At 43.5% G+C, this 21,128-nt stretch overlaps 1 protein-coding gene across 2 annotated transcripts in view; it reads right to left on the bottom strand.

Annotated features, from left to right (window-relative positions):
• Positions 1 to 2,172, bottom strand: part of WDTC1 (WD and tetratricopeptide repeats 1) — a 50,297-nt gene extending 48,125 nt beyond the window's left edge. The window contains exons 1-2 of one of the 2 annotated variants that reach the window (XM_088442180.1): positions 2,067 to 2,172; positions 1,422 to 1,544 (exon numbers count right to left, since the gene is read on the bottom strand). In XM_088442180.1, the coding sequence (XP_088298306.1) occupies positions 1,422 to 1,469 (48 nt within the window). In that variant the 5' untranslated portion in view covers positions 1,470 to 1,544; positions 2,067 to 2,172. The other variant, XM_088442181.1, reaches the window with a different exon arrangement.
• Between the last annotated feature and the right edge of the window lie 18,956 nt (positions 2,173 to 21,128).

The following is a 21,128-nucleotide window of genomic DNA, read 5'->3' as shown; positions in this document are numbered from 1 at the left end:
TACTGCAACATTTTAATAATGCCTAGGTCTGGAATTTTTATGTAAACACACTTTTTCCCTGACTATTTAGTAAACCTTTGATAACTAAGGTAGAATTTATTTGATATTACATATTTTTACATTTACATATTTAGCTGTATATTTCACCATATATTGCTACATATTTTGCAACATCATATTACATAAAAATTCAAACTAATTAATGACCATAGTTTAAATAACTCAAGGACACCAAGTTACACATTACTAGTCATACTTTGAACAATAGACTGAATTAAATGTATCCCCTTTCTCTCTTTTGTTCAGTCTATAATCTATTGACACAGAGTTCAACACCTATAGCCCCAATCTATTTTGAGATTAAAGGCACACATTCATTTAAAGACATGAAAACGATTGCATGATTACGACATTGTAATTGTGCAGTCGTTTGTCAGTCTGATGTGCCTACACTGAACGAGCAATTACTCAGTGTAGGCACATCAATCATTTTCTAACATGATGACCCTGACGTTATCGTCAGATTGTACAACATTTTTGCCCGATGATAGATGTCTAAACGACCAGCGGGAGCGCGCATCGCTGGTCGTTTTAGTGAGCGATTTGCAAACTATTAATGAACGCTTGAACGATAACGATATCATTCAATCGCTTAATTAATCGTTTAGTGGATGTGTGCCTTTAGACTGTAACATTTGAGTATTCCCACTATGAAACACATATGCACAAATGTATTTATTTATTTATTGCATATATCACTAGGACACCTTTTAATATTGCAGTGTGGACAGCTCCTTTCTCTGTTTATACTTCTAACAATGTACAGATCTTTTGGGGGCATATTAATCAAAGTATATTTGCAGAATATCCACTGAAAACAACTAATTATCATTGAGTACTGCAAATACTAAGGATCTCCAGAATGTATGTAAGGGGAACCGCAGCATATATATCGAAGCTATATGCTGCATTCCTCATTTTCGTTTGCAAAGCAGCCTCCATAGGCTGCTTTATTGCTGAATTTACCAAAATCCAGAATGTGAATGCCATCTGGGCTTTCCACTCGCACATGCCAAAGCAGAAAGTAAAGTGAGCAAATATGCAATCAGTTTACTTCTTACTGATTGCTAGGACGGGCGCCTTACTGGAGCGCCAATCCCGACGACTGAGAGATCATACATTATGGTGTACAAAGATTCATTAATATTGGGGGCCGGCTGCAACTAATAATAAATATTCCCCTTGGATTTAAAATTTCTCAAAAAAACATAGGTTATTATGTTTCCCCAATTATTCAATGTTCAACTAATTTTTTATTTTCCCCATTACACATAAGAATTTGCAAAAATGTCATAAATGCAGAGCCATGTCACACCAGGACATATTTTCTTTGGAGGTGTGAGTACACAGTCACCACATACCCTGATCTGTCTGTGGATGATGTCCTGAGCAATGTTGACTCTGTCCATGTTGGTGCTAAGACATGGGGCTCAGGGCACCTGTAACATACTGCACCATTGCCACTTCTCTTGATAATTAGACACCTGTAAGATGGAAACATCACACACTAAGACAATTATACTCAGAGGAATAAATAATGCAGAAGCAGCTGGCAGTAATAATAATGGATCCTAGCATTCGAATATGAAAAGGACTTTAAAAAGACATAAAACAGAAGGAGGTATGAGAAGACACTAATATGCAATACATCGTTTTGCTGCATAGACACAGTGATATAGTGCATGTGCTATGTGGGCCGCTGTCAGATGTCGATCCACTAACTTTTATCTACAATCCCAATGTAAACAACTACTGTAGTCCAATATAAAATACCTTCATATCAGCGCTATGTGAGAGTTCACGTATACAAAGTACATACATCACACTCCATGTATAGCTGACTTGCCTATTACAAAGATCCAAGACTCTGTATAATAAACGGCCTGCCTAAATTATTACGGAAATGTATACAGGTGACCATATCTATGCTGTGCGCATAGTTCCTGTGTCCATTATCTGCCCACACAAACGAACAGGCCCTTGACAGTCCAGTCACCCGTGTTTACCTCTCCGGCTGTCTCTCAAGCAGGGCACTCTCTAACTACGTAGTCACCGTACCCATATCATCCAATGCAGGGGCTACGTTACGCAGACTACGCACGCACTGGTTCAGGAATACACCTGGTCGTACTAACTTTTGCTACTGCTCCTTGGCAACTCGAGGAGGGAGAGGAAGGGGCCTGTGGACCAATAATAGAGTTCCATTGCATGAGCGATCGACTCCTGAACCAATAAAGAGGTTGGCTGGATCAGCTGTCGTGTTAGGTTGAAGAGAAGGACAAGCATGTCGTAGTTATTGATACGCCCCGCGCAAAGCATCATGGATGTTGTAGTTTTAGTTCTAGTTAATGGAAGTTTATTTAGAGTGGCTATGACTAGGCTAGCAGCAGCAGATACACAGTAACAGGACTAAACAGCTAATGGATGCCACTTGAGTGTGACAATGATGAAAACTACCCTTATTCAGAGGTGCTGCTCACAGTGCTCAGTCACAAAGTATTTGTTTACTTGGGGAGGAACTGGAGGGGGAGAAAGTATTAGTAGGTCTGTGTGAGCCCTCCTTGAGCACCACTAAATTATCGAGGGGTGTCTATTTTCATAAAGGCAAATTGATTCAGTTATATTTGTCCCTAATGAAGATTGATCAAAACAATTCTACCCGCTGCTGATTCTACAGAGAAAATATATTCCCAGGCAGCATAAGATCTTTAATATACACAAAATACCTCCTCATGAATATATACATCATAATACACTCGTCAGCCATAACATTAAGATCACTGACAGGTGAAGTGAATAATACCCCTTTTACACCGGAGCTAAAACCCGGGTTATTGCAGGGTTAACCCGGGCAGCTCCCTGGTGTAAAATGGGAGAGGGTTGGAATGCCGGGTCGAGTGACCCGGCAATGCAACCCAGGTAAATAGCAGGGTTTAACACGGGCGTAGCTCGTGAAACCCTGCTGTGAGAACATATCACTCCGGGTCACGATGACCTGGAGTGCGCTGCAAGCCGACCGATTGGTTCGGCTTCAGTGGCGCTTGGAGATGACGTCATCTCCAAGCGTCCACTTTCACGCCGGGAAAGCTGGGTCTATGTCGATCCGACTCCTGTGTGAGCGGTGCGGACTCGGGAATATCCCGAGTCGGCGCTGGCAAAATTCCGGGTCTAATCCGGATAGGATCTCTGTTCCAACTGGTGGAAAAGGGGTATTACATTGTTTATCTCATTACAATGGAGTAAGAGAAACTTTGACAAGGGTCAAATTGTGATGCTAGACGACTGGGCCAGAGCATCTCCAAAACTTGTGGGGTGTATGCAGTGGTTACTACCTATAGCACCTACCAAAAGTTGTCCAAGGAAGAACAACCAGTGAACCAGAGACAGAGTCATGGGACCAGAGACAGAGTCGTGTGTATCTGAGGACTAATTCAGCGCACTGGACCTGAGAGGCTAGAAAGCATTTTCCATTAAGAAGAGACAGGCGTCTTACCATGAGTCGGGAGAATGTGTGCCTAAAAAGCACAGTCTGTCTCCACCTTTTTATAATATGTATATATTTATTATGGGATGTTTAACCTTTTCATGTCCACTTATGTTATCAATATTAGATAAATATATTTAGTATAGAAAGTTTTCAGACTCCCCTACAGCATTACATTTACTGCACTTTGCATGAGGCACACTACAGCTTGTAAAGTGCCTGTTTCAAAAAAGTACATTAATGCCACCGCTGCTGCAAATATGTACGCAGTCTCTGTACGAAGATAGTCAAATGTCGCAACCGCCGGGAGTTGTATGGAGATGCCAACCGGTGGCTTTGCAGAACTAAGCGACTTAATATAAAGACACAGAATCGGTCGCAGATCAGTCAATCCTATGATTACTCAGAATGCCGTCGGAACTGAAACGCCAGATCCATATTTACTGTGTATGGGAGCAGTCGCTGGTTGAGACACGTCCAAAAAACGGTTGCGCCATGCCTGCATTTGAGTTGCCACCCCCTGTTGCCGCCCACAAACAGTCCCTGCCTGTCAAGCACTTTGAAAATAAAACCTCACTGTGAGCGACAATGATAATGAAACTTGAGTGCAACTCAGACACATGCACAAATCACCAATAAATGCTCAACTGCATAAACATCTGCATTGCGTCCATCTCTGAATCAAGTCCTATACCCTCTTCATGCTCTAAAATCAAGCATTTGGGAACCCACTCTAGGAATCCTATGTTTGTCCTTGAAGCATATTACAATAAATCACCATGTGAATATAATTCAAGTATGTGAGGCCTTGTACTAAATAAAAATACATAAGTGCTTATCTGAAGAGTAATTTCACTTTCACAGGTATATGTCAGAGATGTGCGCCGGACCATTTTTGCTGGATTTGGATTTGGCTCTGATTCATCGTCCGGATTTGGATTTGCCAAACCGCCATGACTGGTTTTGGATTTGGATTTTTTCCAAAAATTTACAAAAAAAAAGCTAAAATCACATAATTTGTGCTTTTTTTGTTCCTAGAGTATTATTAACCTCAATAACATTAATTTCCAGTCATTTACAGTCAATTTAGACCACCTCACAGCTCACAATATTGTTTTCGCCATTAAAGACCAAAGGCTACAGTGAGCTGGCTGGTTACTAAGTGACAGAGCAGCGGCACAGACACCGCAGTTTAAAGCACATCTATGAAACATTGCCACACAGCAGTGGCAGAAATGAATAGGTAGTGCAAGATGGAATTGTCCTTGGGCCCTCCCATCCATCCTTATGTTGGATATTAAAAAGGACATGCACACTTTAACAAACCAAGCACTTCAGCGACAGGGAGTGCCTCTTTTGTGGCTGAAGTGCTTGGTTTGTTTGGGCCCTCACAAAACAAGCTATCAACTTAATGAAACAGCTCTACAGTGGCAAGATGTTATTGTCATTGCCATCCTTACCCTCATCAGTGTGTACAATATCCTCACACAATATTAATTCATCCCCGCTGGAATCCACCATTACAGAAGTCTCTGTACTGTGACATAATTGACGGGAAAGGTCTTCCTCGTTAAATTTCCAGTTCATTTTGATGAACATCATCTTTTCCACATTTTGAGGAAGTAGCCTCCTACACTGTTTGCTCACAAGGTTCCCGGCTGTGCTGAAAGCTCTCTCCGAGTACACACTGGAGGGTGGGCAGCTTAAGTAATGCAAAGCCAGTTTGTACAAGGGCCTCCAAGTTGCCTTTTTTTCCTTTCAGTACTCAAAGGGACTCTGTGACATGTCTATTTGTATGGTGCCATGAAAATAATCCACCATTCTTTGGATGGTGATCATATCAGATGGAGTTACGGTAGAAGTGTTACTAATGTTGGGCAATTCTGTTTGACGCGACCAGAAGTCAAAATGTTGGGATGACTAATCTACTTCATCACTGAGTCTTTTGAGAAAGCTGAATTTTTTTCTGGCTGCTGCTGAAGAAACTGAATGAGGAGCTGTCACTTGAGTGACATGTGTCACTTGAGCTGCCAAATTGCTCACCAGGAGCTCTTTAAAGATCTGGGTCAGTTGGAAAGAAAGACACAGCATAGGGATGCAATCGGGAAGCCAGCTGACATTAAACCGACAGCCGGCTTCCCGACTGTCATATCCCGGCAAGGGTGAAATGCCTGGCTTCTAGATGTAGACGCCACTCATTTCACCATCGCCGGGAGATCAGCGCCCGGCATCCCGATCGAAGGGATGCCGGGCGCCGCGGGGGGGAGGGTTAAGTTTAGCTGACCTGGGGGGACTTAGGGTTAGGCACCCTCCCCCCCGGAGGGTTAGGGTTAGGCACCCCCGGGGGGGACTTAGTGTTAGGCACCCACGGGGGACTTAGGTTTAGGCAGCGGGGAAGGGGGGGTTAGGGTTAGGCACTTGGGGAGGTTAGGGTTAGGCACCCCTAAGGAGGGTTAGGGGTGTTAGGTTAGGTTAGTCTATACTTACCTTACAACGATCGGGATTTCCAGCACTGTCAGGCTCACCCTGCCGGGATCTGTTCCAGTGTCGGGCTGCCGCTGCCGGGAATCGAACCATGCGGCCGGCGGTATTTCATACAGATTCCACAGGATACGACTTAAACCTAGGATCAAGCACGGATGCTAAAATGTAGTAATCAGATTTCAAGATCATGGCCACCTGTGGATCCTGGCAAAGCAAATAAAGGACTTGATCTACAAGTCTAGCATACTTTGCGGATTCGCTTTGTTTAATCTCCTCCTTCAATATCTCCAGCTGATTTTCCAAAAGCTTAATTAGGGGAACCACCTTACTCAAGCTAGCAGTGTCAGCACTCACTTCACATCTGGCTACTTCAAATGGTTTGAGCACCTTGCACAAGACAGAAAGTACTCTCCACTGTGCTGGGCTAAGGTACATTCCCCTTCCTCTCCCAATGTCATGACTTATTGTATAGCTATGGATGGCTTCAGTTGATGGCAAAGCAAATTAAACTGTTCTTGCAGGTACTGCAATCTCCTGCATGCTGTTGCTGAATGCCGAAAATGTCCCAAAATTTTTCGGACCACAGACAGCATCTCCTGCACGCCCCTGTAATTTTTTTTAAAAACCCTGCACCACTAAGTTGATCGTGTGAGCAAAACAGGGGATGTGTTGAAATTCAGTTAGCTGTAAGGCTTTCACAATATTTGTGGCGTTATCAGAAATCTCAAATCCTGAGGAGAGTCCAAGTGGGGTAAGACATGTTTCTATGACATCTCTTAGTTTTTCTAAGAGGCTGTCAGCGGTATGCCTCTTATTGAATCCGGTGATACACAGAGTAGCCTGCCTCTGAATGAACTGGTGTTGTTTGTTAGATACTGCTTCTGCTGCTTCTGAAGGCGATTCACCCAGTGGGCTGTCACAGTCATGTAATCTTTAGTTTGCCCACTACCGCTTGTCCACATATCTGTGGTTAAGTGGACAGTGGGTACAATGGCATTTTGAAAGGTCAGGCTCACACATAGCACTCGTGGACATACAGGGATCAATCCAATTAGCCGCGAGGGGTGCGAATGGGATGCAAGTTGCCTTTGCCATGGCATTCAAACGCCGCCAATGTAACTGCATCTTGCTTTCCTCGTGGCCCTCTTTTAGGCTGAATTCACTCAATTTTGTATGCAGCCCTATGGAGCTGAGAACTGTTTTGAGCAAATTCAGGCTATCATTAAGCATGGGCATTGTCGCGATGACTCGCACCCGCGAGTGCATCGGTCATAATTGGCTTGACCCAAAAGACTCCTCAGGGATTTATGACATTTGTGTTTCTGAACGCACAGTTTGATCTACTGCCTTAGTGGTTTTCAGTTTTTTTACACTGCTTCTAAAGTCTGAGTGAAAAAGTCTTTCATTGTCATGAGAGGCAGAAGATGCCTTACTGACAGTTGCAGAACCACCACTCAGAAATAAAGGTCAAGGCCTGAGCCTTTCCTTGCTACTGTGTGTGGTGAATGGTTTCTGTTTTTCTGCACTAACCTTCAGAGGTGTTTTCGTGCCCTGTAAAATCTCAATTTTTTTATTTCAGATACCCTGATTTTTGAAAGCCTCTACGACCTTGAGCTTCAGCTTTAGATGATAGTGAAGGACTAGTATCTTCATCATGACTGGTTGCAGCTGCTGCAGTGCTAGCATTTGTTTCTGCTTCTGCTCTTCTCTCAGTTGGTTGTCATGATCCACGTTGATGAAAACACTCAAGTTGTACAAAAACTATTTACTAGTATTATGTATTTACTAATCACTACTGACTGTGGAGTCACAGTACTTGTGCATTATGGACACACAGTGGGGTATGGCCAGCAGAGTCAAAGTACTTGTATATACAGTGGGCTATGGCCCAAGGAGTCACAGTGCTTGTATACACAGTTAGGTACGGCCAGCAGAGTCACAGTACTTGTATACAGTACACAGTGGGGTACAACACAGAAAACTGTTTTTTTTTACTTTTTGAAACTTTTATTTAACTTTTCTTGCGTTAACTTGTCACAGTACTTGTGTGCTATGAACACGCAGTAGGCTACGGCCCAAGGATTTACAGTGCTTGTATACACAGTGGGGTACGGCCTGCAGAATCACACTACTTGTATACACAGTGGGGTACTCTGGACACAGCACAGTTATTATATTAATATATATTTATAGCAGAGTCAGCACAGCACACAGCAGCATGTTCTCTACACACACTGGCTACAGCACAGCCTCTTGTGAGACTCTGGACACTGGGCCTGATTCAGAGCTGGACGCTCTTTAAGAGCGCTTGCTCTGAATCAGGGCGTTTTTTTTTTGTTGTTGTTGCGGCCTCCTGGCCGCTCACTAAGCTGTGGGTGACCACCCACAGCTTTTGTGAATGACCAGGTAATGGTCGCGATGGTCGCGACCATCGTGGCTTGCGACGACAGCCTTGTGGTAGGGTCTCGTCCTTCGCAAACCCCAGAGAGCTTCGTGCTCTAACAGAGCAGGAAGCTCTCCACTGACATCAATGGTGATGTCAGTGGTGCCTCCCACAAACGGCAGACGCCTCCTTTTGTGTAGCCACCTCTCCACCTACAAAACGGGGCGAGCTGTCGATCAACATCGACAGCCGCCCCTTTTGTAGTGAGTCCCGGAGCGAGAGAATTTCTCTCTCGCTCCGGGGTTTGCACATGCGCGCGTGCTCAGTACCCCACCATCGACCCGCATGCGAGCGCTGTGCGCTCGCGAGCGGGTCTGAATCAGGCCCACAGTACAGTTGTTAGATTAATATATTAAATATAATAATATATAGCAGAGTCAGTGCAGCAAACAGTAGCGTGCCCCCTATACACACTGGCTACAGCACAGCCCCTTGTGAGACTCTGGACACAGCACAGTTGTTAAATTAATTTATGAAATATAATAATATGTAGCAGAGTCAGCGCAGCAAACAGCAGCGTGCCCCTTATACACACTGGCTACAGCACAGCCCCTTGTGAGACTATGGACACATCAGCACAGTGGTAAGTTAATATATATTATTAAATAATAATATATGCAGAGTCAGCACAGCAGACAGCAGTGTGCCCCCTATACACACAATGGCTACAGCACAGCCCCTTGTGAGACTCTGGACACAACAGCACAGTTGTTAAATGTTATATGCAGAGTCAGCACAGCAAACAGTAGCGTGCCTCCTATACACAGCCCGCCTGAAGTTTAACACAGCCACAAACACAGCCCGTCTGAAGTTTAACACAGCCCCGAATACACCAGAGTACGCACAGCACACAGCAGCGTGCAGTGAAAAGACACCGAGCCACGGTCGCGGCGCCTTATGTAGAGTCCAAGTCCCGCGAGAATCCGACTCCGGGAATTTGACGTTTAGCCTCGGCTGGGAATCCGAGTCTGGCGGGAACCCCCGGGCCGCAGCTCAGGTAAGTTTGGATTCCCACTGTTCAGAGCGGTTTGGATTCCTTGGAATCCGGCCCGCTCATCTCTAGTATGTGTTGTTGATGGACTCCACATAATAGATACCGCATGGTGCAATACTGTAAAGATTTTATTACATAAAAAGGAGATAATCTCACTCACAAAAATGGGCAAAAATAAAACAAGGTTATCTGAAAAAAGCTGGAGTTTGGTAGATGTTGTTTCCGATCACTTGTGACCACAAGGAAAACCAAGACTTGAGACAGACCCAGATGTCACAGCAGCCAGATATAGCAACTCAAGAGGACCACTGATGCGTTTCCTCCTAGCAGGACTTTATCAAAGATTTCCAGTCCTCAAGATAATTGTGAATACCAAGAAATGGCCTTATGTAGGGTTACTGATTAGTAGATTAGATCACATGACCTGCAGGTCAATTACTATACTTACTATAATTACTAGACATAATCAAAACATGCAAGATACTGTATAAAAGAAATACCATATGATATCAATTATATTTGATGTCACTTTATATGGTATTTTTTTATTATTTAAGAAACCAATTGTGTTTATCTACCATCCTTAGGTGAGACGTTTAATATGGTTGTGTATCCATTCATCCACGTCACTTCTGATTGGCAGCCACTTGCCATGGGGAGAAGGCACAGGTGTGGAAGAGGGCAGAGGCACAGATCTCAAGGGGGAAGAGGGACAGCCAGGGTAGGTGTCATAGGGACAGCCGGATAAGAAGCAGAAGGGCAGTCTGGGAAGTCAGACAGATTGACAATTGGGGAAGATGGCAGAGGGACAGCTGGAGAAGGTGGCAGAGGGACAGCTATTGAATGGGCAGAAGCACTGCTGGTAAGGAGAGCCAAGAGACACTGCTGAGGAACTTTGAAAGCTCTTCTTTTACTGTGCACTGCAGTTGAGGCTACTCACATCATAATCACATTGCTTGCCAGTCCTTAGGGGTTTTGCAGTGCACATTAAAGGTTCGGCCAATGGAAGCTGCAGGAGGAGGAGAGCTGGGAGCTGATTGTATGGTTTCCATTTTTCCTAGTTGGTGCACGGGTGTAATCATTACTGGCTGGCTGGCACGTTTTAAAAGATCCACAGGTGGAGCTAATTATTTCACTTGTGATTCTGTGAGGAGACGTGGAAAACATGCACTGTTAGGGCTCCCTGAGGAATGAGTTTGGGAAACACTAGTCTATATCGTGTGTCCTGGGATTTAGTGAAATTGGGACGACCGTCACATTGTTTGTTACATCTAATAGTGTGTACCCAGATTTAGAAGCAGCTTGCAACTGGGATCATTAGCGCTGGCAGCAGTGGGACCCCTTTCACTTAGGACTCCATACAAAGTATGGTTTGCACTCCCCTGATGGTGGTCATATCTTAAACACTGTAAAAATATTATGTCAACATGCTTACTGCAAATGCACAATGTCAGCATAAGTACCATGTAGACATTATGACAAATGTCAACATAACGTCCATGTCGACAGTCTGGTGTTGACATTCTGAATATCAACATTTCATTCAACACATCCCTCATCTAATATCAATTTTATAACTACTGTCTCAATATTTCACCTTAATCTTTATTTTATGGCAGAATATCACACCACGGATTTACTCTTATCTCCGTGCCTGTTTATCTTCTGGATGGTACTGTACTTTTATCTTCTCACACAGTTCTCCTTTTTGTCCATGGCTTTACCATAACTCTAATAATCCCTACTTACTTATTATGGTTGCTGCATTCAGTTGTTCACTTTCTTATACTGTCTCTCTCGGTTTTCTTTTTTTTTTAACTATTTTTATAAAAATTTTCAACTTCATCAGTTCATAAGCATATAGATAACAGAAAATGAATACAAACATATATTATAAATGCTAATGTAAATAAGGAAGGGAAGGGTTGCGGTAAGTAGGGGGAAGGGCAGTGTTTGCCCGGGGGCAAAAGGGAAAGAGAAAAGTAGGGTATCAAAGAGAAGGAAACGACACAGCTCTAACCGTCCATGTGGACTTACAGCAAGTGAGGGAAAGAAGTAATTAAACGAGAAGGTCCAGAATACATCTAGGAGCAGCATTAGTGAGGAAGGGCTGATTTGGAGTAAACTAAGTACTCCAAATTTGAATACATTTAGGTGTTTTGTTGTGAAAGTAAGTAGTTATATCTCTAATTTTCTGATTAATCTCTATTGCACACTCAGGGGTAGATTTACAAAAGGACTATTTTCATTGTTTTTGTTCTATTTAAAATCAATCAAAATCGATGAAAATCGATCAACATCAATGTTGTGTTTCTGGGGCTTACTCACACATTTACTAACAGACAATTTTTTATTTAGTTTCAAAGTAGGGGTGAGCTGGTTCGGTTTTACTCGGATTTACTCGGTTCTTATCGCCACTTTACCGCAAATTCTGATTTATTATATTGGCTATCCAAAACACATGATAGGCGATAGGCAATAAAATGGCGTTTAAAGATCCGAGTAAATCCGAGTAAAACCAAACCCGCTCACCCCTATTTTAAAGTATTAGTAAATGTGTGATTTGGGGGTCTATTCCTTGGATGGAGATGAAGTGAACGGAGATAACGTACCAGCCAGTCAGCTCCTACCTGCCAGGTCACAGGCTGTGTTTGAAAAATGACAGTTAGGAGCTGATTGGTTGGGACTTTATCTCTTTTCACTTTATCTCCATCCAAGGCTTAGTAAATAGACCCCTTAGCACCAGAAACACATTAATGTTGATTGATTTTGATAGATTTTCATTGATTTTAAATCCTCCAACAACCCCCAACAACCCCCAACTTGGTGGGATTACCGGAAACATATAAAGACAATGATATCATTAAATTCCTTCTAAAGGATTTACCAGCTTTATTACAGTTTTCCTCTGATATTCACACTATAGAAAGTGAACGAGCACATAGATTGGGTCCTACCCGTGACACTGATACCTCTTAACCACGTACAGTCATATTTCGATGCCACAGTATGTTTATAAGGACATCCTCTGGACTGCAGCTTGGTAGACCTGTCTTTGCTGTGGGAAGGCCATCGTCTCTACATTATTCAGGATTATTCGGCAGAAGTCACAAGAGCTCGAAAGAAAATGTCTCCCATATGCCCTCAATTAGTTAAAGCCCAGAGGAAATTTCCCTTACTCTATCTGGCTCAATTGAGACTATTCACAGCACAAGGTCCAAAAGATTTGACCACAGCTGATGATGCTAAGGCTTTCCTGTAAGAGGAGATGGAAGGAACAACGATGGAAAAATTACCTGAAACTTTACTTCAATTGAACTACCATATCTTTCTGTCTACTTGTAGCTTTTTATGGGTTATACCCTTTGAGAACAGTTACTGATAAATCAGAACTGTAGTTCTTTCTCTGTATACTAGATTGTCAGCACTCATTATATTGTTCCTCTGTTTATTCCTGTTTCGTTGAGTGCTGCTACTGCGCATGTACTGCCGCTTATCTTCTGACCATGTGCAGTAAACGGATATGCAGGAGCTACAGGTTCGGTGTGGTGTGGGGGTGGGGTGTGTGGTTAAGGTGTATTTATGTAGGTATAATGGTGTGTGGAGTGATGTACAGACCAGACTGGGATAGGCTCAAATAATGCTTCTTTATTAGGGTGTACAATCTCAATCTTGTAGTTCAATAAAGATGACCCATTAATGGGTGGATTCATTAACCAGTGTCTCAGAGGTATCGTTGTCTTTGGTGCTCCACAGGATCTGTGTTGGGCAGTCTTATGTGGTGAATGGACTAACTAAAATTAAACCCAGGCGCTCTTTAGAGTTGTGAGATCTCCTTCTAATTATACTGCGACTGAATGAGGTAGTCAGCCTCAGAAAGGTATAAACATATAAATAAAACAAGCATTTGCAGGGATTAGAGGTCGTAGTTATTACACTCCACTTAAAGTATCAAAAACATAAACAAACATTTATTAAAAAGTTAAACACACATATGAGATCAATATCTAACAACACATTGAAATTAGGACCTAATTCAGACCCGGACGCTCTGACAGAGCGCTCGTTCTGAATCATGGCTGGCCCTCTGGCTTTTCAGAACGGCCTCCTTGACGCTCGCATAGCTGTGGGTGACCACCCACAGCTATAGCGAGCGGCCATGATGATGGTCGCGGTTGTCAAGACCATCGCGACCATCGGGCTTGCGACGAGACCCTTGTGGTAGGGTCTCGTTGCCGCAAGCCAAAGAGTGCTTTTGGCTCTGACAGAGCCGAAAGCACTCCCACTGACATCACTTGTGATGTCAGTGGGGCCGGCCCCAGATGGTAGGCGTTCCCATGGGAACGCCTCCGTCTGGGCAGCCACGTCCCTGGCCCACCCACCAAAGGTGGCGTGCTGCCACTCAACATCGACAGCACGCCCCCTTTGGTACGAGACCCGGAGCGACAGTTTGCCCGTCGCTATCCGGGTCTCGCACATGCGCACGACGGAGCCGGCTCCGTTGTGCGCATGCGCCCTGGGCCACCATCGACTATGCGCTCGCAAGCGGGTCTGAATCAGGCCCTTAGTTAGATGCTAATATTAAGAATGACCTTACAGATAAAAATTATTAATCTATATAATTCAATAATGATCCCTGGATGGGCTCAAAATATGAATATTCCTTTATGACCTTATAGGGAAATCAAATAGTAATTTATCAATGTCACAAATAGTTAAAATTGATAGATTTGTGCATAGGTAAATTGTATCCTTTTGTAGAGGTATTTTTACCTTCAAACTCCAATCCTGTATAGTTGAGAGAATATTGGCCGGGGGTTAGTGAACCCTAGTACCTGGATGGTACTGCGCTCAACCCGACCAGCGGGGAGCGGCTTCTGTCTGTAGTAGGTGAAGAAAGTCCTGTGGCCAATGTTAAGCCCCTCTTACTGTAGTTACCAGCTCCAGCTGTTAAACGAGAGGGGCAGGCTTTTAATTGATGACCGCGGGCCGTATGCGGCAGTCCCGTTTCTCACTCTATATACCTCCTTATAAATAAGCGGTAGTCAGGTCCGGTCCCACAGCTCGCCCACTGCCGGGCTCTTTTTATATGCGGAGACTGGAGCGGTTGATTTTTACACTGAACTGCTCGCAGTGCTTGCAGTAGGGTACAGTCAACCGCTCTCCAAGACATAGTGGGCGTGGCTATGCCTTGCCATGCGAGTGGCTGACTTGACGTCACTTTGCTGAATTACCATACGCTGGGAGCGAGCGGCCGCATCTAGCGAGCGGTTTTGAATCAGGCCCGAAGCACGAAGCACCACCCCATTACTATCTTCTGATCATGTTTTTTTTTTTTTTATCTCATACCTTAATTTTTATTAGACTAAGCTAATGTTTCATGTTACATGTTCATTGTTATGTGTTATTTCATGTAACCTACCGGTACTATAATTTTTACAGTAGTCACACCTGATGGTTACGGTTGTTTTCACTGCAAGTATTAAATTTTTAAAATTTATGTCCTAATTCTATTTTTCAAGTTCTTTCTGTTTATTTTGTATTTTGGGCCTGATTCAGACCGCTCGCTAGATGCGTTCGCACACACCATCAGCTGCCAAAGAATGCAAATCCCGCGATCGCACGGCAAGACATTAGCACGCCCACTAAGTCTTGGCGTGCGATCACGGTATGTATGTAGACGCCAACCAGCCTGTCACAAGACGCCCACTTTCCCTTAGTAACACACGTCATCTCCACGAAGCGTATGACACAATCAGTAACATCGAGTAACATCGGACCCATATGTAGTACTTGTGGCTGACCATACCCTACCGCAAGCACTGCGAGTGCTGCAGTGTGTAATTCAGCCAGGTGACGTGTATGCTGACGCTGCGTCTTAATTATGTACGCCCCTGAAACGGCGTTCGGATGTACAGACACGTATGCGTTCACACCACCACACCCCGGTTTCCATTGACCATCCCCTGTCACCACCCACAAACGTCTCGTTCTGTCACTCATTCTAGCGAGCCGTCTGTGTACAAGGGGCGAAAGCTTTGCGATCACATGGACTGGTTCGCGCACACGCACTGCATCTTATACGCATGCGCAGGTTGCAAACATCGGCAGGCTACGTGCGAACGCAGCCTAGCAAGCGGGTCTGAATCAGGGCCTTTGTTCATTTGGCACTCTTTAAGACATTTTTGCTTTTATTGGGTGTTTTGTTTAGTGGGATTGCGTGAGGGAGGTAATGTATTTTCTATCTCATGTATATGCATAACTACCATAGGTGCAATGGGTGCAGCTGCTATGGGGCTCAGTGCTGAGGGGGGACCATCTTTCTTGTCAAAGTTACATGTGTTATATACATTTTTCACCATTGGGTGGTACATAGGGGCCCTTACAAATTTTTGCTATGGGGCTTTCAAATATTTGGTCATGCCCCTGATCTCATGTATTGTTAGGTGATGCCAGTTCTGTTCTTGGAACATCAGGGCTATACACTCTCCTATGAAACGTACATGTATATTTTTATTGCTCAACAAATTAAATATAGATGGGTATATTTACAGGCAGACTCACATGGCGTCCACAGAACATCATAAACTTAACATGCTCCGTTATTGAGTCATCGCTGGTTTCAGGGTCAAAAAAGTATCACGCTCGTCCCCGTGTATCCCCGTATTCAATTCCAAATCGGCGAAAACGAAATCAGCGAAAAGCCTGTCATTTTGAAGAAATCAGCCTGACACCCCCCAAAAGAAGCTCTGACATTGGGGATCGCTATGGGTACCCCCGAATAGCCCTGCTAAAGGTATTTGGGGTCTTTAAATGGTCTCAATAGTTGCTATTTAGCGTCTTTGGGAAAGTGGTGAGGAATAGCATTTAGCAACTAATGTGAAGTTTTAAAAATCATGAAAAATCCACCTGCCGCAACCACCTGTAATAAAAAAAACACCTTGGGCATACTTGGGGACCCCCCCCTGAGTGTATTTCGCCAGTTTAGAAATTTGTACCCCACCTTTTTTGTTTTCGCACCCAAAATGAAAGTACCTTTGTTGGGGTTTCCTGTGATACTTAAAAAACATTTTTGACACAGAACACCTTTTGGGGACTGTCCAAGGGGTGTAGGGTGGTTTTTTTTAAGTTTGTACCCCAAAACCCCAATTCTGCACTTTTTTTCGCCACCTATCCATAGGTGATACTTTTTCACTGGGTCTGATGCATTGACTTTTAATACGGGGATAAGTCAAACCTGCGAAAATGACGTCATTGGCAATAAAGTATCGCCGATAATGGCTTATCGCAGCCTAATTGAATATGGCCCTTAGTCTCATGACAGAGGAGGATGTCCACCAAGCTATAAAGCATCTGAAGCCGTTGAAATGCCCAGGTCCTAATGTCTAAGGGGCACATTTTATAAACTTCTTGTTTCTCGGGTTGTGGAGCCCTTGAATGCCTTTATAATGCCCTTCTAGATGGAGGCCCTTTACCACCTCATTTTAATTTGCCCATTATAAAGGTATTGTGGAAACCTGGTAGAGACTCTCTTCTCCTCTCTTCCTACGGTCCTATTTCCCTTTTAAATTCAGATTATAAACACCTGACGAAAATGATAGCAGATAGAATTAAATATATTTCACCCTCTCTGGTACATCCTGATCAAACAGGATATATTTGGGGATTACGATTGTGCAATCCTTGTTATGTTCTCCACAGGTGGCTCCCTAGTTAATGAATTCACTAGATGCTGAAAAAGCTTTCGATTTGGTTACTTGGGACCACCTGTCTGAGACGCTTTCTCCGTTTGGCTTCCTAGGTTCTCTCATTCACTTTTGCAAACCTTGTACTCCACTCCATTAATGCAAGTACTCACTAATTATTTTTTTCAGCATCTTTTTCCATCCAACGGGGTTCTAGGCAGGGATGCCCTGTACTCCCACAACTGTTTGCTCTGGTGTTGGAACCTTGTACCATAACCCTCAAATTGTATGGTTTACTTGTTGGGGCCTATGAAAGTAGGGTAGCACTTTTTTCGGATTATATGCTCCTCCTGGTCTCTGATCCGTTAACTTTTATTCCTGCTATATTTGATTTAATATCTGTTGTTAGCTCCTTTACTGATTACAGAATTAATATCAGTAAATCTGAACTGATGCCACTTACCTCTCTGTCCTTGTTAGCACAAGACTCTCAAATCACCTCCTGCTTTACAATAGTCACAGGCAGAGCCGTAACTAGACTTTTTGGTGCCCTGTGCCAGAAAGAGCATTGGCGTCCCCCTCATTTTTCAAAGGGACATAATGCACTTAAAAAAGGGCCATGGCTTCATGGGGAAGGGCCAGGGAAGAGATAGGAGAGGCCAGGAGATGCTGGGGATGAAATAAGAGGAAGCTACAAGCAAGAATGATAATAAACAGAAATTTGACAGGCCCAAACAGCGCCCCCTGACCTGTGGTGCCGATGGCACCGGCCGCACTACCCTAGCTACGGCCCTGGTCACAGGTAAGTATCTGGGCCTTTATATCCCTGCCAATATGTCTTCCTTATATAAGTATAATTATACCTCCATCATTTCAAAAATCCAGTTTCTATTAGATAGTTGAGGATTTGCCCCCGTCTTTATTGGGCAGAGTGGTTGTTATAAGAGTGTAATATTTCCTAATTTCCTAACCTGACTTATCCACTATTAATTCTCCCGATCTCTATTTCTAAATCTGATGCTTTGCATTGTACCTAACTGTTTTATCTGCCAAAAAAAGGGGAGACCTGGGAGTGTCTAATATACTAGCTCTCGCTGGATCTGCACGGTTCCGTTATATTATTGACTGGTGTCTTAAATTATCCTTTTTTAACTAATACTGATCTTAAAGATGTGCTATTTGTCCCAATATGCACCGGCAGCCTTATTACATTCGGAGCCAGCTATCATTCCCCCATCAATTTGCCACAATTTTCTCTTTTTTGACACCTATATGTGTAACAATCTAGTGTGTGCTGTCTTGGACGTACCTGTTGTCTTCTTGACTTTCTACACCCACAGCAGAGAGAGAGGTGGTTCCCAATCCCAAAACAGTAAAGTGACACAACAAGTGAAATAATGTTCTCTTTATTAAGTGGAAACCCTCCGAGAACCAGGAACCTTCAGTATATAGTTAATGACAATACTTCATGCACTATTGCACTTTTTCATATAATTATGCAACGATTCCAAATATCAATTTTATGTGCAGTCTGAAAATAATCCTCAGAAATTATCTATCTATTTTTGAACAAACTAGTTATCTATTATTAATTATGCAGTTGTACTATAAGTAACTGTATAGATTAAATTATCACACAATATGTCTCAGCTTATCCCTTAGCCTAAGCCATAAGTTTAGCAATGAGTGAGTATATTTTAGTATTGCTGGCCAGCCAAATCTGTAGAGATGGTGCACTTTCCATTGCCCGGGTGAGTTTAATCATAAGAAGCTGTGTCTTCCACTGTATCTATTGTAATAACTGCAACCTAGCATTGATGCTAGCCTCCCTGACGCAGCTCCTATATCCTGTCCAGCCTGCCAGCTGAAGTGTATGAGGAGAGTGTGGGACTGTGCCTCAGAAATACAGTATATATATATATATATATATATATATACCCTTAGAATGTAAGCTCTCATGAGCAGGGACCTCTTCCCTCATGTGCTTCTCTTTACATTTTCTTCTACTCTCTACTCCCCATTAGGGCACCTAACACGGGACCGCCAACTCTCGGCAGCTTATTGTGAGTGCTTTAATCACTATTTCAGCAATGTATATAAGTTGTGTCCCTGTCCTGCACTGTAATGTACTGTAAGTTACTTGTTTCTTGTTCACTTATTAGTTCTATGTACTATGTAAGGCGCTGCGGAACACTTGTGGCGCCATATAAATAAAGGATAATAATAATAATAATAATAATATATATAAAACAGACCTCTCCTGTTGGCTCCACTGGACTTCCAGAAGGGACTGGTATGTCACTGACGTCCCAGCCTTATAGTAGCTCCCCTGGGATGAGCCTGCCTCTTCAGCCATCTCCCTCTGCCTGTCTGAAGTGAACGAAGCTCCGCCTTGCCGCCGGACCCTCATGAGGTACAGTAGAAGTTTCACATTGAATCGCCCAGCTACTAACTCTGGCTCTGCATTATATAGCTGTTGTCAGCTTTCCTTACACAGCCGCTGCCGGTCCAGAGTCACCGCTCTGCTGTCTAACAGCTGGAAGGACACTTCCTCAGGTCACTGGCTATTACCTCATACTCTCTCACGAACTGCTGTTCACTTCCAGCTGTCACTTGCTGGATATGTGACTTGCTCCTGGCCCCTCGAGCAGCTGCAAAGACTGCTGGGAATTGTCTGCCTGTCTAATGGCACTCATGTGCTGTAGCGTGCTGTACAGTGTCAAGACATAATACTTCAAATAGTGGTGTATTACATATGGCATTGCAAAACGTTAACAAATGTATTGCATGCGATTACAGGTATTCCCCATATATGTACCATTGTGGGGTTACCCATCCTTCCTCACATCGTTGGACAATCCGGTATTCAATTCATGATATTTTAAGGTTATACTTTCTACAAAAGATGTATTAGATCCCGATGGCCACCTTCTCAATTTCTCAATTCAACGCAATTTTTTTAAATGTATTTAAAAGCTTATCACTATATCTCCGATGATTCATCTAATTCTACCCATTCTACTGTGGATGATGTTTTATGTAGGAAACTCTCTATGGCCAAATCCATAAAATTAAAAATTTGAAATTTTTATTAGGATTTGTTGAGTGTAGATGATCAGGCATTGTGGACCAGCACTGTTAGAGCTTGGGAATTTTCAATGCTGGGTACACACTGAGCAATGTGTACCCAGCCGATATGCCGGCCCGACGGGCTTACATATCGGATCCTGGGTACACATCATAACAAGTTAATGAACGACCCCTTCATTATCTGCAACGGGGAAGCTTGTGATATCATCCGGCTGGACGTGCAGCACGGCAGACCAGATGATGTCACAAGCAGCATGTGGGAGTGCGCACATTGGCCGTACACACTGAGCGATGTGGCCAATATGTTGTTCCGATTCGGCCAAAAAGGACATATCATGCCGACATCGTCCCAGTGTGTACCTGGCTTAACTTTTGCAGTCCACTGTCCCATCCATACCTACTTGTAATCTGAATAAGACTATGGCTGCGTTGCCATCAGCGGCTCTGCAAGGGATACACCCCTGCACTTTGAATTGGATGTGTGTATTCCCAGCACATAGAAAGCATTTTGTAGAAACAGGAGGCATGTGTTAAATGTCAATCCTCACAGGCAAACTTAGCTCATAATTATTGGTATTGTAGTAAAAATAAGAGTTATGGTAGACCATTGATAACTCTTGTACTTCGAGGTCCATAGGGTCCACAGGGATACCATGGGGTAATTTGGTTGGAGAGATCCAGGCACCAAACAGTTAAAGCTTTCAGCTCCCAGGATGCCTCGGGTCCTCCCCCATATATACCCCACCCCCAGCCACAGGCCTTCAGTTTTATAAACAAGCCCATAAGGCAGGAGAAGGAAAGAGGAGAAGGAAGAACAATCATACACCAGAAGGACTGTCACACAAGATGAGGGAATCCGTGACCGAAAGAAAAAATACCCAATGCAGC

This window comes from Taudactylus pleione, unplaced genomic scaffold (assembly GCF_031769625.1).
Source record: "Taudactylus pleione unplaced genomic scaffold, aTauple2 ptg000305l, whole genome shotgun sequence".
In the NCBI taxonomy this organism is placed as follows: Eukaryota; Metazoa; Chordata; class Amphibia; order Anura; family Myobatrachidae; genus Taudactylus; species Taudactylus pleione.
The sequence above is the reverse complement of the archived record's forward strand: the minus strand, read 5'-3'. Positions and strand labels throughout refer to the sequence as shown.